General features: G+C 45.5%; 1 protein-coding gene across 1 annotated transcript; it reads left to right on the top strand.

The window, feature by feature from the left end:
• Window positions 1-664: 664 nt before the first annotated feature.
• Window positions 665-11,605, top strand: LOC132764236 (complexin-3-like). The gene is made up of 4 exons (XM_060758137.2): window positions 665-906; window positions 5,366-5,518; window positions 7,452-7,539; window positions 10,889-11,605. Exons 2-4 carry the CDS (start codon window positions 5,379-5,381, stop codon window positions 11,093-11,095), a joined length of 435 nt encoding a protein of 144 aa, XP_060614120.1. The 5' UTR covers window positions 665-906; window positions 5,366-5,378; the 3' UTR covers window positions 11,096-11,605.
• Window positions 11,606-20,280: the final 8,675 nt, after the last annotated feature.

The following is a 20,280-nucleotide window of genomic DNA, read 5'->3' as shown; positions in this document are numbered from 1 at the left end:
TTTGTCCCTGTTGAACTTCATTTTGTTAGTTTTGGCCCATCTCTCTAATCTGACAAGATCATTTTGAATTCTGCTCCTGTCCTCTGGAGTATTGGCTCTCCCTCCCAATTTGGTCCTGTCTGCAAACTTGATGATCCTGCCTTCTAACCCTTCATCTAGCCATGAATGAAGATCCTGATCAGGACGGAACCCTCGTGATGGCACTCCACTCGTCACTTCTTTCCAGGATGAAGAGGAAGCATTGGTGAGCACCCTCTGGGTTCGTCCATTTAACCAATTACAGATCCACCTTACCGTAGTTTTGCCTAGCCCATATTGGACTAGTTTGTTTTCCAGAAGGTCATGGGGGACCTTGTCGAAGGCCTTACTGAAAAAGAGAAAGGGAAAAGGTTTGAGGGGAGGAAAAAAAGAAGGAAAGAGGAATGAAGGGAAGAAAGAAGATATGGGGAAGAAAGCAGGGAAGGTAGGAAAGGAAGGAAGATAAAGGCAACGCTGGGTAAATACGCTAGTAAAAGCATAACACTAACAATGAGTATTTGTAGTTAAAAATGCACAACACGGGCACCGCATGTGTTTGGAATAAATCCCGAGGACAAGGAGTTTGCTATTTTTGTTCCAAGAGCCTCGAGTTCCCTTACAACTGGGGCAATGTGTCTCAGGTGAGCAGCACGTCCCAATGACGGGCAGATGGGTGTCATCCCTCGCACAAGGTGCCATCTGCCCAGCTGTCGCCCATCGGGATCAAGGAAAGCCCGGGGTCACCCCAGGAGTCTGCGCTGCTCCTGATCTGACTTTAAAGACCTTGAGCTGGCAAGAGCCTTAATCATCCTCACGGGACATTCGAAGGGAGCACACGGGCCACGTCTGCCCACGGAAGAGGCCGAAAACCCAAAGGTTCCCACACAGGTGAGTAGAACGGGCTCTGGTTGTTTCCGATTCCTTGGGCAGAAAGTTTAGTCTCTCTTCTAGACATTATATATTGGTGTACAATTCCCTCTGGAATGGCAATGGGATAAAGTAGAGAATACATTGGCTTTTCTTGTATTCTTTCCTAAGATGGGACCATTTTTGTGGTTTTTTCTCTCTCTCCACTATATCACAAAGCTTTCCTGTTCTATGTTTCCGCTTGAATCTGAAGTTAATCTGAATGGAGATTATGTTGGCTTTCCCTCTTTTGTCATGATTAAATTGAATCAATTGTTCGATGGCATCGATTGCAAGTTGCACGCTCATTTCAATGCCACAGATAGATAGATAGATAGATAGATAGATAGATAGATAGATAGATAGATAGATAGATCAGGCATGGGCAAACTTTCTAACTTGGGGGCCACATGCTAGCACTCCCTGCTAAGAGGACTGGCTTCCCGGTGATGGAAGGAAGGAAAGGGAAGGAAGAAGGAAAGAGAGAAAGAAGGTAGGACAAAAGGGAGGAAGGGAAAGATGAAAGGAGAAAGAGGAAGAGAGGGAAGGGAAGGGAAGGGAAGGGAAGGGAAGGGAAGGGAAGGGAAGGGAAGGGAAGGGAAGGGAAGGGAAGGGAAGGAAGGAAGGAAGGAAGGAAGGACAAACGGGTGAAAGGGAAAGATGGAAGAAGAAAGAGGAAGAGAAGGAAGGGAAGGAGGAAGGGAAGGAGGAAGGGAAGACAAAAGGGAGGAAGGAAATGATGGAAGGAGAAAGAGGAAGAAAGGGAAGGGAAGGAGCAAGGGAAGGAGGAAGGAAAGACAAAAGGGAGGAAGGGAATGATGGAAGGAGAAAGAGGAGGAGAGGGAAGGGAAGGGAAGGAGGAAGGGAAGGAGGAAGGAAAGACAAAAGGGAGGAAGGGAAAGATGGAAGGAGAAAGAGGAAGAGAAGGAAGGGAAGGAGGAAGGGAGGTAAGGAGGAAGGAAAAAGAGAAGGAAGTAAAAGACAAGAAGGAAGGAAGGAAGGAAGGAAGGAAGGAAGGAAGGACAAAAGGGTGGAAGGGAAAGATGGAAGGAGAAAGAGGAAGAGAGGAAAGGGAAGGAGGAAGGGAAGGAGAAAGGAAAGACAAAAGGGAAGAAAGGAAAGATGGAAGGAAAAAGAGAGGGAAGAGAAGCAAGAAGGGAAGGAGGAAGGAAAGACAAAAGGGAGGAAGGGAAAGATGGAAGGAGAAAGAGGAAGAGAGGGAAGGGAAGGAGGAAAGGAGGTAAGGAGGAAGGAAAAAGAGAAGGAAGTAAAAGACAAGAAGGAAGGAAGGAAGGAAGGAAGGAAGGAAGGAAGGAAGGAAGGAAGGACAAAAGGGTGGAAGGGGAAGGAGAAGGAAAAAAGGGAAGAAGAGAAGAATGGAAGAAGAAAGAAGAAAGGAAGGAGAGAGGTAAGGAGGAAGCAAAGAGAGAAGAAGGAAGGACAAAGGGGTGGAAGGGAAGGAGGAAGGGAGAAGAGAAGGAAGGAAGAAAAGGAGGAAGAGAAGGATGGTAAGAAGGAGGAAGGAAAGAGAGAAGGAAGAAAGGACAAAAAGATGGAAAGGAATGGAGGGAGGGAGAAAGAGGGAGGGAAGGAAGGGATGGAGGAAGGAGAGACAGAAGGAAAGACAAAAGGGAAGAAAGGAAGGAGGGAGGAAAAAGGGAATGAAGGAAGAATACAATGGTGAGAGAAAGGAGGGCCTGAAAAAAGACCCTTAAGGGCTGCACGCACACACACACACACACACACACATATGCATGCATACATAAATAAATAAATACACAAACAAATATTTATTACGGTCATAAACCAGCATAAGGAGAGAGGGTTATAGTCTCATTAAAGTGTTGTACATTGAAATCTAAAAGGCTAGAAAACAGGGGTATGTTGAAGGCTAACTATTTAGAAAAGGGGAAGAGACTAGCAGGCGATGGAGGAGGAAAATTGATGGGATATATATATATATAGAGAGAGAGAACCCACGATTCTGACGCATTCTATTTTTACAGATGTTTATATGAGAGAAACGTGTGTCTTATAATCAAGGAAACACAGTATTGATTCAACATTTCAGGGCTCAGAAACTGTGATTTCCTTTTAGAATGCAACTCCCATCATTCCCTGCCAACTGACATGGGATTTGGGGAGTTTAAAAGCAGCACCTGAGTTTTGTGTAATGATATTATGCCTTATTGACTTCAAGAGAGAGTAATAGTTTAATTCTGTGTTGATGTTTATATGTGTTAGGTCTTAGATTGCTATGGTTTTGAATATTAGTTGCCTTGAGACTCCTTTGCCAGAGAAAAAGTGGGGTATAAATACTACTATTAGTACTAATAACACTATGTTGAAAAACAGTTGAAAAGAGTTGAAAAAATTCTGTTCCTGGTTTGAAAGTGTTATTTCCTGTTAAATTGTGCAATACTTACTTTGAAACGAGCGTGTGTGTGTGTGTGTGTGTGTGTGTGTGTGTGTGTATGTATGTATATATATATATATATATATATATATATATATATATATATATGGTGGTGGAGGGTAGTAGTATTATTTTCTTTGATCTCGGCACTTCGTTTTGAATAATAATAATAATGATAATAATAATACTAATAATAATAATAACACAATTGGAAAAGCTGGAACGATATGAGGATTTAAGGACTGAAGTGCAAAGACTCTGGCACAAGCCAGTCAAGGTGGTCCCAGTGGTGATCGGCACACTGGGTGCAGTGCCTAAAGACCTTGGCCTGGACTTAAACACAATCGGCGCTGACCAAATCACCACCTGCCAGCTACAGAAGGGTGCTTTACTGGGATCTGCACACATTATTCGCTGATACATCACACAGTCCAAGATGCTTGGGAAGTGTCCGTTGTGTGATCCAATACAACAGCCAGCAGAGTGTCTGCTGTGGACTCATCTTGTTGTGTTTCAAATAATAATAATAATAATAATAATAATAATAATAATAATAATAATACATTACACAGTCCTAGATGCTTGGGAAGTGTCCGACGTGAGATCTAATACAACAGCCAGCAGAGTGTCTGCTGTGGACTCATCTTGTGTTTCAAATAAATAATAATAATATTAATAATAATAAGACATTACACAGTCCTAGACACTTGGGAAGTGTCCGATGAGTGATCCAATTCAACAGCCAGCAGAGTCTCTGCTGTGGACTCATCTTGTTGTGTTTCAACTTATAATAATAATAATAATAATAATTCTTTATTTGTATCCCACTTTTCTCCCTAAACGGGACCCAAAGCAGCTCACAACATCTTAAAACAATACAAATTGATCATAAACAATAAAACCAACATTACAATAAAGCATAAATAAGCATTAATATTAATAATAACAATAATAAGTAATTTTCCTTAATGAAAATATGCAATGTTTAACCTTTTGATGTGCAAACTGCAGCAAAGTTTCAGCAGTTTACTAAAGTTTTTCCATGTTTTTTATGACAGACCCAATTAGGAAATGACATTTATAACCCAGGAACCAAAATTCATAGAATCATAGAATCAAAGAGTTGGAAGATACCTCATGGGCCATCCAGTCCAACCCCATTCTGCCAAGAAGCAGGAATATTGCATTCAAATCACCCCTGACAGATGGCCATCCAGCTCCTGTTCAAAAGCTTCTAAAGAAAGAGCCTCCACCACACGCCGGGGCAGAGAGTTCCACTGCTGAACGGCTCTCACAGTCGGGAAGTTCTTCCTCATGTTCAGATGGAATCTCCTCTCTTGTAGTTTGAAGCCATTGTTCCCTTGCGTCCTAGTCTCCAGGGAAGCAGAAAACAAGCTTGCTCCCTCCTCCCTGTGACTTCCTCTCACATATTTATACATGGCTATCATATCTCCTCTCAGCCTTCTCTTCTTCAGGCTAAACATGCCCAGCTCTTTAAGCCGCTCCTCATAGGGCTTGTTCTCCAGACAATGTAAAGTGTGTTACATTGTGTTTTTGTGTGTGTCAGGAGCGACTTGAGAAACTGCAAGTCGCTTTTGGTGTGAGAGAATTGGCTGTCTGCAAGGATGTTACCCAGAGGACGCCTGGATATTTTTGATGCTTTACCATCCTTGTTGGGAGGCTTCTCTCATGTCTCCTCATGGGGAGCTGGAGCTGACAGAAGGAGCTCATCTGCGCTGTCCCCAGATTTGAACCTACGACCTGTCGGTCTTCAGTCCTGCTGACACAAGGGTTTAATCCATTTCGCCACCATTGTCTCAGTTGTAATTAACTGGTGTAATTAACCACAGGGAACAAAGTTGCTTTGTTGGTCTGACAAGTAATGCTTTCTAGTTATTATTATTATTATTATTATTATTATTATTAAAAATATTTCAAAACATTTTGGAGAGATTGTATTGTATTCTTGTTCAAATTTAAGGCCGTTTTGTCACCTTTCTTATCGTTGCATGTTGTGTGTTCCAGATTTCTTGCAATAATGGGATCGACAGTGAAATTCGGAGCTCCTGCCAAGCAACTGCTGTGTTGCATCTCAAAAGACGTTCCCAGAGAGAGAGAGACGGATGCGCCAAAATACTTTAGCTGTAACCGAACGTTCCAGGGATCCCAGAAACAGCAGTAAGAGCCCCTTGGTTTATTTTTGGAAACGTTGGTCAGAAAATCATGAAATATTAAGCTTCGGGTGAGCAAAGCACTTCTTAACAGGGTTGCTGTGAGTTTTCCGAGCTGTATGGCCATGTTCCAGAAGCATTCTCTCCTGACGTTTCACCTGCATTCTTGTTCCTTGATTTGTGTTTGGGTGCTGCGTTTGGTGGTCCCTATGTAGACTTGGACACTGCTGCATGGTATAGTGGTTCCTATGTAAAAGTAAAAGACGCTTACTTCTTGGGAGGAGAGCAATGTCCAATCTCGATAAAATAGTCAAGAGTAGAGACATCAGACTGGCAACAAAGATCCGCATAGTCAAAGCCATGGTATTCCCTGTAGTAACCTACGGATGTGAGAGCTGGACCTTAGGGAAGGCTGAGCGAAGGAAGATCGATGCTTTTGAGCTGTGGTGTTGGAGGAAAGTGCTGAGAGTGCCTTGGACTGCGAGAAGATCCAACCAGTCCATCCTCCAGGAAATAAAGCCCGACTGCTCACTGGAGGGAAAGATACTAGAGACAAAGTTGAAGTACTTTGGCCACATCATGAGGAGACAGGAAAGCCTAGAGAAGACAATTATGCTGGGGAAAGTGGAAGGCAAAAGGAAGAGGGGCCGACCAAGGGCAAGATGGATGGATGGCATCCTTGAAGTGACTGGACTGACCTTGAGGGAGCTGGGGGTGGTAACTGCCGATAGGGAGCTCTGGTGTGGGCTGGTCCATGAGGTCACGAAGAGTCGGAGACGACTGAACGAATGAACAACAATGTAAAAGTAAAGATGAAGATTTTCACAAGCTGGGAGAGGCGAGAGTCTGAGTTACGGGTGCAATTTCCTGCCATATATTATTATTATTATTATTATTATTATTATTATTATACATTTTTGTTATTTAAACTATAAATATCGCAAAATTATAGTTTTTTTTCCCTTGAAGTGACACCCCACCCAAGTAATGCTTGCTTTTTGGCGAACTTTGACACACCAAGCTCAAAAGGTTGCCCATCACTGCCCTAGGAGCACTGAGTAGCCAGAGTCCATTCATAAAACAGGAGTTTCATTCAATAAAAAAAGGAATCCAATAAATAAATAATAGCCAAATTGGTTAGATACTAGTTTGGATTACAGGGGCGTTGCCATGTGGGGCCATGGAAGAAGCCTTAGGTTCCCACATTGGGGAGAGATAGGGGATTATGGGATCATTCCAGCCTGATGTCCTTAGCAAAACTATTAATTCCCTAATTTTGAACTATCTTTTACAGCAGGTGTCCCCAAACTAAGGCCCGCGGGCCACTTCTGGCCCACCAAGGGCACTTATCCGGCCCGTGGAGGAGGAGCGCCCCCCCCCCCACAGTGCCCCTTCCCTGGCTGGCTCACACTGCCCATCAGCCCGATGAGCAGCATGAGCCAGCCAAGGGCAGTTGCTTCGTGCGGTCTACTCTCGCATAAAGCACCTTGTGAGGTGCTTTACACGAGGGTAGGTCACGCGGTGTGCTCCTCCCTTGGCTGGCTCACTCTCTCTCTCATGCCCGATGGGCAGCTTGAGCCAGCCAAGTGAGGCTTCCCCGGCGCTCCATGCAGTCACATGACCTTGGAGGTGTCTATGGACAACACTGGCTCCACTAGGATAATTGTGGAAGATCCAGGGTGGGAGAAAGAACTCTTGTCTTTTGGAGGTAGGTATGAATGTTTCAATTGGCCACCTTGATTACCATTTCATGGCCTGACAGTTTTTAGGGAGAATCTTTTTTTGAGAGGTGATTAGCTGGCCCTGATTGTTTCTTGTCTGGAGTTCCCCTGTGTTTGAGTGTTGTTCTTTATTTACAGTTATTGGCTTGATTGATTATGGACATTTCAATCCCATAAGTGTCTCATTTCCCATACACTGTTCTTACCTCCCGATTGCAGGACCAAACGGGAATCTGCCTTTGCTCAACGGAAAGCCGAGCGTGCCTCCATGAGGGCTCACCTCCGGGAGAAATATCAGCTACCCAAGGTGGGACTCCCTTCTCCCCAATGAATATGTACCTGTATATATAAACACACACACACACACACATATACCTGTATATATGAACATCAAAGTATTTATGTTGGTTTGTTGGTTTGTATCAAGAAGGCTCCTACAAGGCTTGATGGATCTGGAGCAAACTCGCACACAGGCCTTTCGTTGCCCAACTTCAACTAATGGCAGGGTTTCAACTACAAAATTTGAAGGCAAGGACCCCCAAAAGAATAAAAATGACAGTATATAGAAAGGATTAGCTATTGGCCTATAGGTATGCAGTACTCAGATGCAACCACGAGAGGGGAGTATATGATAGAAAGGATCAGCTACTGGCCTCTAGGTTACAGGTATGCAGTATTCAAATGAAACCACAAGAGGGCAGCATAAAGATAGAAAGGATTAGCTATTGGTCTATATAGGTATGTCTGTATGCAATGCTCAGATGCAACTATAAGAGGGGAGTATATAGATAGAAAGGATTAGCTATTGGTCTATAGGTATGTCTGTATGCAGTGCTCAGATGCAACCACAAGAGGGAAGCATATAGATAGAAAGGATTAGCTCGTGCCCTATAAGCATGTTGGTATGCAGTGCTCAAATACAACCACAAGAGGGCAGCATATAGATAGAAAATATTCGCTGCTGCTCTATAGGCATGTATGTATGTATGCAGTGCTAAGATGCAACCACAAGAGGGGAGTATATAGATAGAAAGGATTAGCTATTGGTCTATATAGTTTTGTCTGTATTCAATACTCAGATGCAACCACAAGAGGGCAGTATATAGATAGAAAGGATTAGTTCAGTGGTTCTCAACCTGGGGTCCCCAGATGTTTTTGGCCTACAACTCCCAGAAATCCCAGCCAGTTTACCAGCTGTTGGGGTTTCTGGGAGTTGAAGGCCAAAAACATCTGGGGACCCCAGGTTGAGAACCACTGGATTAGTTGGTGCCCTATAGGCATGTTGGAATGCAGTGCTCAAATACAACCACAAGAGGGCAGCATATAAATAGAAAAGATTAGCAGCTGTCCTAAAGGCATGTATGCATGCAGTGCTCAGATGCAACCACAAGAGGGGAGTATATAGAAAGGGCCTTCTCGGTGGTGGCCCCACGACTGGAACTCCCTCCCCAAGGACATCAGGCAGGCCCCAACGTTGGCAGTCTTTAGGAGGAGCTTAATGTGGATGTTCCAGTGTGCCTTCCCAGAATAAGGAATCCTAAGCAATATGTCCTTAATGCACTTTATGAGAGACTTAGAACTGTCTGCACGTCCACCTATCCCAAAACATTCCTCCTATTTCCCTTGGACTTGCTCAGCATTTTAAATTTTTTAATTCGTTACATTTGGCCCTGCCACGTTTTTAAAATGTGTCATATTATTGTATTGTTTTGCTTTTTATGAGTTATGTATTGTTGTTTTGTTATTGTTTGTTTTATGATGTATTTGGGCCCGGCCTTTTGTAAGCTGCACCGAGTCCTGTGGGAGATGGTAGCGGGGTATAAATAAAGGTTTATTATTATTATTATTAGCTATTGGTCTATGTATGTCCATATGCAGTGCTCGGATGCAACCACAAGAGGGGAGTATATAGAAAGGATTAGCTATTGGTCTATAGCAGTGGTTCTCAACCTTCCTAATGCCACGGCCCTGTAATACGCTTCCTCATGTTATGGTGACCCCCAACCATACAATTAGTTTCGTGGCTACTTCATAACTGTCATTTTGCTGCTGTTATGAATAGTAATGTAAATATCTGATATGCAGGGTGTATTTTCATACACTGGACCAAATTTGGCACAAATACCCAATATGCCCAAATTTGAATACCGGTGGGATTGGGGGGGGGGGGGGTATTGATTTTGTCCTGTGGGAGTTGTAGTTGCTGGGATTTATAGTTCACCTACAATCAAAGAGCATTCTGAATTCCACCAACAATGGAATTGAATCAAACTTGGCACACATAACTCCCATGACCAACAAAAAATACTGGAAGGGTTTGGTGGGCATTGACCTTGAGTTTTGGGAGTTGTAGTTCACCTACATCCAGAGAGCACTGTGGACTCAAACAATGATGGATCTGGACCAAACTTGGCACGAATTCTCAATATGCCCAAATATGAACTGGTGGAGTTTGGGGGAAATAGACCTTGACATTTGGGAGTTGTAGTCACTGGGATTCACAGTTCACCTACAATCAAAGAGCATTCTGAACCCCACAAACAACAGATTTGGGGCAAACTTCCCACACAGAACCCCCATGACCAACAAAAAATACTTAAGGCCATCCAGTCCAACTCCCAATTCGAACCTGCGACCTGTCGGTCTTCAGTCCTGCCGGCACAGGGGTTTAACCCATTGCGCCACCAGGGGCTCCTTTCTCTAGAGTAGAAGCAGGAGGATAGGTGCCCAGTTGCAGGACCAAACTTGCCACACAGAACTCCCATGACCAACGGAAAACACTAGAAGGATTTGGTGAGCATTGACCTTGAGTTTGGGAGCTGTCGTTCACCTACATCCAGAGAGCGCTGTGGACTCTAACAATGATGGATCTGGACCAAACTTGGCACGAATTCTCAATATGTCCAAATATGAACACTGGTAGAGTTTGGGGAAAATAGACCTTGACATTTGGGAGTTGTAGTTACTGGGATTTATAGTTCACCTACAATCAAAGAGCATTCTGAACCCCACCAACGATTGAACTGGGCCAAACTTCCCACACAGAACCCCCATGACCAACAGAACATACTGTGTTTTCTGGTGGTCTTTGGTGACCCCTCTGACACTCCCTCGCGACCCCTCCAGGGGTCCCGACCCCCAGGTTGAGAAACACTGGTCTATAGGTATGTCTGTATGCAGTGCTCGGATGCAACCACAAGAGGGAAGCATATAGATAGAAAGGATTAGTTGCTGCCCTATAGGCATGTATGTATGCAGTGCCCAGATGCAACCACAAGAAGGCGGCGTGGCTAATCTTTTCTATGTATGTATGCAATGCAGCACTCAGATACAGCCACAAGAGGGCAGTAGATACATAAATAGATTTAGCTGCTGGCCTCTAATTATGTGTGCATTGTTCAGATGCAAGCACAAAAGGACTGTATATAGAAAGGGTCAGCTACTGGCCTCTAATGATGTAGGTACGCAGTGCTCAGATGCAATCACAGGATGGTAGGATAAAGATAGAAAGGATTGCTTCTGGCCTGTGGGGATATATAATGGTGAGGAAACTTAAACTACACAACGTTCCTGTTGAGACCAGTCTTGTGTCCTGTTGACACAATCTTTTCTCAATATTAATTCTGTTCTTGTTCCTCTTGCTTTCCTCCCCACAGAACCGGACAGATAGGAAGCAACTGGAAGCGGCCGGGGGAAAGACGAAACTCCCCCAAGACCTCCTGGCAATTGTGAAGCCTAAGGACACTTCGGAGCCCGGCTCCATCTTCTCTGCTTGGGCCGGGTTGGATTTCAGCTCCTTGAGGATCACGGCAGAAAGCGCAGTGGAGTCCCTCAAGCGGCCTGTGCAATGCCCTGTGATGTGAAAGATCCGTCCCGAGATACAAACTTCTCTGATTGCAGAATAAAATAACAGTTTTTCAGTGTGATGAAGGTTGAGTTCAGCAGGCCAAGCGGTTGACAATGCCCTCCACGCTGCCCTGGTTCTCGAAGTCTTGACCAAGTTGTGAAAGGGATTTAGAAGTCAAACTGAACATGAGCCAACAGTGGGATGCAGCAGCAACAAAGGCCAATGCGATTCTAAGCTGCATCAATAGGAAAATATGGTCTAGAAATGGAGGGGAATCATAATCCCACTCTCTTCTGCTTGGGTGAGACCTCACCTGGAATCTGGGCACCAAAACACAAGGACGAGATGGACAAGATGGACAGTGTCCAGAGAAAGGCAAGCAAAATGGCCAAAGGTCTGGAAGCCAAGACCTAGGAGGAGCGGTTTAGGGAGCTGGGGGGCATTTCAGCCACTAGCAGAAAATCCAAGAACTAATCCTGAAATCACAAAACTGATTTTATAATATACTAAAATCGTGTTACATTAACTTTGTCTTTTGTCTTTAATGACTGCATTTCATTACAAATCATTATGGAATAGTATCGCATGGGGGGATAGTATCACAGCAGACTCTCTGTTATCCAGAACTCAAGCAACTGGCAAAAAAATTCCAAGAAATGTATTTATTTATTTATTTATCTATCTATCGTGTCAGAAGTATTTTTATTTATCGTGTCAGGCAACCGAACAGTTGTATTACATTTTTGGCATAACAAACAAACACATATACAAAAGACACAGAGTTTGCAAGCTTGGTAATTGATTAAATGTCCTTTGACCAGTATCTGGCCACTTGGAGTGCCTCTGGTGTTGCCGCAAGGAGGTCCTCCATTGTGCATGTAGCAGGGCTCAGGTTGCATTGCAGCAGGTGGTCTGTGGTTTGCTCCTCTCCACACTCACATGTTGTGGATTCCACTTTGTGGCCCCATTTCTTAAGGTTGGCTCTGCATCTCTGTTCAGCGCCTTCCAAGTCGCCCAGTTTTCTGTGTGCCCAGGGGGGGAGTCTCTCATTGGGTATCAGCCATTGATTGAGATTCTGGGTTTGAGCCTGCCAATTTTGGTCTCTTGCTTGCTGAAGTGTTCCAGCGAGTGTCTCTGTAGATCTTAGAAAACTATTTATTGATTTAAGTCGTTGACGTGCTGGCTGATACCCAAACAGGGGATGGGCCAGAGATGTCACTGCCTTGGTCCTTTCACTATTGGTTGCTACTTCCCGGCAGATGTCACGTGGTGCAATGCCAGCTAAACAGTGTAATTTCTCCAGTGGTGTAGGACGCATACACCTCTTGATAATGTGGCATGTCTCATTAAGAGCCACATCCACTGTTTTAGCGTGGTGAAATGTGTTCCACACTGGGAATGCATACTCAGCAGCAGAGTAGCATAGCACAAGGACAGATGTCTTCACTGTGTCTGGTTGTGATCCCCAGGTTGTGCCAGTCAGCTTTCATATGATATTACTTCTAGCGCCCACTTTTTGCTTGATATTCAGGCAGTGCTTCTTGTGAGACAGAGCATGGTCCAGAGTGACTCCGAGGTCTTTGGGTGCGCTGCAATGCTCCAGTGGGATTCCTTCCCAGGTCATCCTCAGAGCTCGGGATGCTTGTCTGTCCTTAAGGTGAAAAGCACATGTCTGTGTTTTAGATGGATGAGGGATCAGCTGGTTTTCCCTGTAATAGGCAGTAAGAGCACCTAGAGCTTCGGAAAGCTGCTGTTCAACCATCTCAAAGCTCCCTGATTGAGCAGTGATGGCACAATCGTCATCATAGATGAAACTCCCTGTCCCTTCTGGCAGTGGCTGGTCATTTGTGTAAATGTTAAACATGGATGGAGCAAGCATGCTCCCCTGAGGCAGGCCGTTCTTCTGTTTCCGCCATCTGCTTCTCTGGCCCTGGAACTCAACAAAAAAGCTCCTGTTTTGTAGCAGGTTTCCTATGTGAAGCGGGTGAGGTGGTATTCCTTTGTGATATTATAATTTTTTTCTCAGGAGAAGGCAATGATTTAGAGTATTGTAAACTGATGACAGCTCCTGTAATCTGCTGCCATGCCATGCAGGAAAGTACAACCAAAGAACAACGATTCTGTGAACTGAACTGGTGTGTCTGTCATTCTACTGTCTTTGCCATCTGCTTCTCTGACCCTGGAAAAGCTCCTGAGAGAAGCTGCCACGCAGAATAGTAACACATCTGGGCAACGTCTTTGTAGACAGCCGATTCTCTCACATCAGAAGCGACTTGCAGTATTTAATATTAGTATTATTATATTACATTATTGTTATATATTCTATTGTATTATTATTGCATTACATTATAACATTATTGTCAATATTATATATATATATATATATATATATATATATATATATAAATGCTCAGTGCATAATGAGTACCTTAAAAACCAAAGAACCAATGAACAAAATCACACCAAATTTGGCAACAAACGTCTCAGAACACAAGGAGTGACCATCACTCAAAAAATTACGATTTTGTCATTTGGGAGTTGTAGTTTCTGGGATTTATAGTTCACCCATAATCAAAGAGCATTCTGAACTCCACCAATGATGGAATTGAACCAAAGTTGCCACACAGGACTCCCTTGACCAACAGAAAACACTAGAAGGGTTTGGTGGGCATTGACCTTGAGTTTGGGAGTTGTAGTTCACCTACATCCAGAGAGTACTGTGGACTCAAATAATGCTGGATCTGGATCAAACTTGGCACGATTACTCAATATACCCAAATATAAACACAGATGGAGTTTGGGGGAAATAAACCTTGACATTTGAGAGTTGTAGTTACTGGGACTTATAGTTCCCCTACAATCAAGGAGCATTCTGAACCCCACCAACGACAGAATTGAGGTAAACTTCCCACACAGAACCCTCATGACCAACAGAAAATACTATTCTCTGGTGCTCTTTGGTGACTGAAGGCCATCCAGTCCAACTCCCTTCACCGGGACAAGAAAACATAATCAAAGCTCTCCTGACAAAGGGCCATCCAGCCATTCACACACACACACACACACACACACATGTATATGACAGATGTAGTATCAAAGATTTGAAAGGGACCCCTAAAGAAGGACAATTATATATTGCATGTTCCAGAGTGGGCAAATCTGACAATCTCCACATCAACACTGGCAAAGAAACAGCAAGAAATACTGTTTACCCACAAGCATAAAGACTTTACATATATTAGAAACCAACACTTTCTCATTACTTTATTTTCCAGATCACCAGACTGGGCCACAGCAACGCGTGGCAGGGGACCGCTAGTCTATATATATATAAATGCTCAGTGCATAATGAGTACCTTAAAAACAAAAGAACCAATGAACAAAATCACACCAAACTTGGCAACAAAACGTCTCACAACACAAGGAGTGACCATCACTCAAAAAATTATGATTTTGTCATTTGGGAGTTGTAGTTGCTGGGATTTATAGTTCACCTATAATCAAAGAGCACTCTGAACTCCATTAATGATGGAATTGAACCAAACTTGGCACACAGAACTCCCATGACCAACAGAAAATACTGGAAGGGTTTGGTGGGCATTGATCTTAACCCACTGTGCCACCAGAAGGCGTGTGTGTGTGTTTGTGTGTGTGTAAAGGTTTCCCCCTGATATTAGGTCCAATTGTGTCTGACTCTGGGGGGTGGTGCTCATCTCCATTTCTAAACCGAAGAGCCGGCGCTGTCCATAGACACCTTCAAGGTCATGAGGCCAGCATGACTGGATGGTACGCCATTACCTTCCAACAGAAGCGGTCTCTATTGATCTACTCATATTTGCATGTTTTTAAACTGCTAGGTTGGCAGGAGCTGGGCTTAATAGCGGGAGCTATTGAGAATAAAAAGTTTAAGAAAAGTATGGTGGTTCAAATCCAGGGAGTGGGGTGAGCTCCTGCTATTTAGGCTCAGCTCCTTTCAACCTAGCAGTTCAAAAACATGCATATGTGAGTAGATCAATAGGGACTGCTTCTGCGGGGAGGTAATGGCGTGCCATCCAGTCATGCTGGCCTCATGACCTTGAAGGCGTCTACGGACAGCGCCGGCTTAGACGTAATGTCAGGGGAAACTTTTACCTTTTATAAGGTTGGCTTTAGCACAGCAGATTAATGTGTCTAAAATGTGTATTATATTATTAGCACAACCCAATATTAATATTATGTATTAGTATATTGTTCCTGGGGGAGGGGCTCCCAAGTGATAACATAGGAGACATGGTGGAACATATATGAGGGCGAACAAATTGAAACTGCATCCAAACAAGACAGAGGTCCTCCTGGTCAGTTGCAAGGCTGAGCAGGGCATAGGGTTGCAGCCTGTGTTGGATGGGGTGACACTCCTGCTGAAGACGCAGGTTCGCTTGGGAGTGATCCTGGACTCATCGCTGAGCCTGGAGGCCCAGGTCTCGAGGGCGGCCAGGCGGGCTTTTGCACAATTCAAACTTGTGCACCAGCTGCACCTGTACCTTGGGAAGTCTGACTTGGCCACGGTGGTCCACGCTCTTGTTACATCCCGATTAGACTACTGCAATGCGCTCTACGTGGGGCTGCCTTTGAAGACTGCCCGGAAGCTTCAATTAGTCCAATGATCAGCAGCCAGGTTGCTCACCGGAGTGGCGTACAGGAAGCATACAACTCCTCTCTTACGCCAGCTCCACTGGTTGCTGATCTGTTTCCGAGCACAATTCAAAGTGCTGGTTTTAACCTTTAAAGCTCTAAACGGTTCTGGCCCAGACTACATGTCTAAACGTATCTCCTACTACGAATCATCACGAAGTTTAAGATCATCTGGAGAGGCCCTGCTCTCGATCCCACCACCGTCGCAAACGTGATTGGTGGAGACAAGAGACAGGGCCTTCTCAACAGTGGTTTCCCCCGTCTGTGGAATTCCCTCCCCAAAGACATCAGAGTGGCCCCCTCCCTCCTGTCCTTTAGAAGGAAACTCAAGACTTGGCTGTGGGACCTTGCATTTGACCATTGAACAGCGGCTTGTATGAAGAAGACATAAGCAATTTCGAAGTGACAATGAATTGACCCGGACCCGGATTTTAATTGGCGTGTTTTAACAACTGTTTATTTCATGTTTTGTTTTAATGAATTTGTTAATTGTTCTTATCATTATGATGGCACTGAATGGTGTTTGCTGTGAGGCCGCATGTGGCCAGCATGTCTGCAAGGAGCGCCGTTACCTTCCCGCTGGAGCGGTAATAATAATAATCTATATAAATAAAAATGTAACGTTCGTTTGTGGGATTAATAGAACTCCAAAACCACTGGACGAATTAACATCAAATTTGGACACACCTAATAACCCAATGTATGTCCTTCACTCAAAAAAATTGATTTTGTCATTTGGGAGTTGTAGTTGCTGGGATTTATAGTTCACCTACAATCAAAGAGCATTCTGAACCACACCAACGATAGAATTGGGCCAAACCTCCCACACAGAACCAACATGACCACCAGAGTGGGCCACAGCAACGCATGGCAGAGGGCGGCTAGTAAATAAATTGGCCAAGCTTCCACGAAGAGCACCAACAAAGCGGAAAGGAATATGGAAGAGGTTTAGGTCATGTCTGATTCCTTGTACCTCCTGCGAGGCTGCCAATGTGGAAAGCCCCACCAGGAAGTATGTGGTGCTCCCCTCCAGGCGCCGGAAGAGGCGGCTGGCCAGTTGGGAAGAAGGAGACATGAAAGTTGAGGAGGAGAACATTCTGGGAAGTGCGCCACCAGAAAGGAGAACCACCTGGAAGAGGCTGAGGATTGTATTTTCTTGCATCTTCGCCAATGCTGAAAGCCCAAGGAGGAAGGATGTGGCGTCCCCCTCCAGGCGCCGGAGGAGGCGGCTGGCCAGTGGGAAGAAGGAGACATGAAAGCTGAGGAGGAGAACACTCTAGGAAGTGCACCACCAGAAAGGAGAACCACCTGGAAGAGGCTGAGGAGTGTATTTTCTTGCATCTTTGCCAATGCTGAAAGCCCAAGGAGGAAGGATGTGGCGTCCCCCTCCAGGCGCCGGAGGAGGCGGCTGGCCAGTTGGGTGGAAGGAGACATGAGAATTGAGGAGGAGAACATTCTAGGAAGTGCGCTACCAGATAAGAGAACCACCTGGAAGAGGCTGAGGAGTGTATTTTCTTGCATCTTCGCCAATGCTGAAAGCCCAAGGAGGAGGGATGTGGTGCCCCCCTCCAGGCGCCGGAGGAGGCGGCTGGCCAGTTGAGAAGAAGGAGACATGCGGTGTTGCTGTTGAAATTAGGTCTCAGAGGTTGATTCAGCTGAAAATGTTCCTTGGTTTTTGAATGAGTCTTGTGGGCATGTTCTGATGCATCATGCATGAACAAGGGTGTAACAGATTAACTAATTTAGATCAACGGAACGATTGGACGATGCGACGGAAAAATGATTTTAGTAATGAGACGCTGAGGACTTGTGTCTTGTGGTTCTATTGTTTTTAAGGGGAAGGAACGATGTGGGGTGTGTTAACAAATGGAGCCTCGCCTTTGGGCATTGGGTAGAGAAGAAGACAAAAATAGATTTGGAAATCGTTCTTTGTTTTAATTCATATACCATATAACACTTGCTAAGTCGGTTCTTGTTGTTCTTACAGCCTTGTCGCGATGGAAGCTCCGCTTCCGGGGGACCAACCGCGTCGAGGAAGCCAAGCTTCCACGAAGAGCACCAACAAAGCGGAAAGGAATATGGAAGAGGCTTAGGTCATGTCTGTCTCCTTGTACCTCCTGCGTGGTACAATGTGGAAAGCCCCACCAGGAAGGATGTGGTGCCCCCCTCCAGGCGCTGGAGGAGGCGGCTGGCCAGTTTGGAAGAAGGAGACATGAAAGTTGAGGAGGAGAACATTCTAGGAAGTGCGCCACCAGAAAGGAGAACAACCTGGAAGAGGCTGAGGAGTGTATTCTTGCATCTTTGCCAATGCTGAAAGCCCAAGGAGGAGGGATGTGGTGGCCCCTCCGAGGCGCCAGAGGAGGAAGCTGGCCAGTCGGCCTCCGTCCCTCCCAACCATCAGGGAGGAGTAAAGGATCCTGGAATAACCCACCAGATCCAGCCCAAAGAGGGAGCTAGCCAGTCTTCTTCTGTCCCTCCCCACCATCAGGGAGGAGGACAAAGAGGAGGAAGACGTAGAGGAGGAAGAGGAGGAGAAAGAGGAGGAAGAGGAGGAAGAAGAGGAAAAGGAGGAGGAAATGACAGTGGAGGAGGAACTTGAAGAGGATGAGCCTACACGTGCCCAAAAGGAAGAGCCAAGCACAAGGACTAAGAAGAAGATCCGCCAGCCGCAAGAGGAGATAAGATAAGGTCTGGATGGCCATCTGTTGGGAGGGATTAGATGGTGTCCTATTATTATTATTTAAGGGGGAGCTGGATGGCCTTAGGGATTTGTGTCTTATGGTTCTATTGTTTTTAAGGGGAAGGAACGATGAGGCGTGTGTTAACAAATGGAGCCTCGCCTTTGGGCATTGGGTAGAGAAGAAGACAAAAATAGATTTGGAAATCGTTCTTTGTTTTAATTCATATACCATATAACACTTGCTAACTCTGTTCTTGTTGTTCTTACAGCCATGCCGCGATGGAGGCTCCCCTTCTGGAGGACTAACCGCATCGAGGAGGCCAAGCTTCCACAGACATCAATGAAGTGGAAAGGAATATGGAAGAGGCTTCGATCATGTCTGTTTCCATGTACCTCCTGCGAGGCTGCCAGTCCTGAAAATCCCACCAGAAAGGATGTGGTGCCCCCCTCCAGGCGCCGGAGGAGGCGGATGGCCAGCTGGAAAGAAAGAGTTGAGGAGGAGAACATTCGAAGAAGTGCCCAACGAGAAAGGAGAACCATCTGGAAGAGGCTGAAGAGTGTCCTTTCTTGGCCAAGGAGGAGGGATGTGGTGGCCTCTCCGAGGCGCCGGAGGAGAACGTGGGCCAGTCAGCCTCCGTCCCTCCCAACCATCAGGGAGGAAGAAGGGATCCTGGAAGAGCCCACCGGATCCAGCCCAAAGAGGGAGCTGGCCAGTCTTCCTCTGTCCCTCCCCACCATCAGGGAGGAGGAAGAGAAGGAGGTAGAAGAGGAGGTAGACATAGAGGAGGAGAAAGAGGAGGAAGAAGAGGAAGAGGAAAACGAGGAGGAAATGACAGAGGAGGAGGAACTTGACTATCTCCTCCGACAGTTAGAGGAAGAGGAGGAAGAGGAGAAGAAAGAGGAGAAAGAGGAGGAAGAAGAGGAAAAGAAGGAGGAAGTGACATTGGAGGAGGAACTTGACGATATCCTCCGACAGTTAGAGGAAGAGGAGGAATAGGAGGAGAAAGAGGAGGAAGAAGAGGAAAAGAAGGAGGAAGTGACAGTGGAGGAACTTGACGATCTCCTCCGACAGATTATAATATAGATGAGTATGCTGGGTGTCTCTTCTTATGGTTCTATTGTTTTTAAGGGGAAGGAACGATGAGGGGTGTGTTAACAAATGGAGCCTTGCCTTTGGGCATTGGGTAGAGAAGAAGACAAAAATAGATTTGGAAATTGTTCTTTGTTTTAATTCATATACCATATAACACTTGCTAAGTCTGTGCTTGTTGTTTTATAGCCATGTCGCGATGGAAGCTCCCCTTCTGGAGGACCAACCGCGTCGAGGAAGCCAAGCTTCCACAAAGACCACCAACAAAGCGGAAAGGAATATGGAAGAGGCTTAGGTCATGTCTGTTTCCTTGTACCTCCTGCGAGGTACAATGTGGAAAGCCCAAGGAGAAGGGATGTGGTGCCCCCCTCCAGGCACCGGAGGAAGCGGCTGGCCAGTTGGGAAGAAGGAGACCTGAAAGTTGAGGAGAAGAGCATTCTAGGAAGTGCGCCAACAGAAAGGAGAACCACCTGGAAGAGGTTGAGGAATGTATTTTCTTGCATCTTCGTCAATGCTGAAAGCCCAAGGAGGAGGGATGTGGTGGCCCCTTCCAGACACCGGAGGAGGCGGCTGGCCAGTTTGGAAGAAGGATACATGAAAGTTGAGGAGGAGAGCATTCTAGGAAGTGCGCCACCAGAAAGGAGAACCACCTGGAAGAGGTTGAGGAGTGTATTTTTTTGCATTTTCGCCAATGCTGAAAGCCCAAGGTGGAGGGATGTGGTGCCTCCCTCCAGGCACCGGAGGAGGTGGCTGGCCAGTT

This window comes from Anolis sagrei, chromosome 12 (genome assembly GCF_037176765.1).
Source record: "Anolis sagrei isolate rAnoSag1 chromosome 12, rAnoSag1.mat, whole genome shotgun sequence".
NCBI lineage: Eukaryota > Metazoa > Chordata > Lepidosauria > Squamata > Dactyloidae > Anolis > Anolis sagrei.
Note: the sequence above shows the minus strand (reverse complement) of the source record. Positions and strands in the feature narration are given on the sequence as shown.

Bases quoted from the DNA above. Each gene is read 5' to 3' on its own strand.
- LOC132764236 (XM_060758137.2), top strand. From the start codon at position 5,379: ATGGGATCGACAGTGAAATTCGGAGCTCCTGCCAAGCAACTGCTGTGT. The intron at 5,519-7,451 runs GTAAGAGCCCCT...TCCCGATTGCAG, and splicing joins CAGGGATCCCAGAAACAGCA to GACCAAACGGGAATCTGCCT. The intron at 7,540-10,888 runs GTGGGACTCCCT...TCCTCCCCACAG, and splicing joins AGAAATATCAGCTACCCAAG to AACCGGACAGATAGGAAGCA.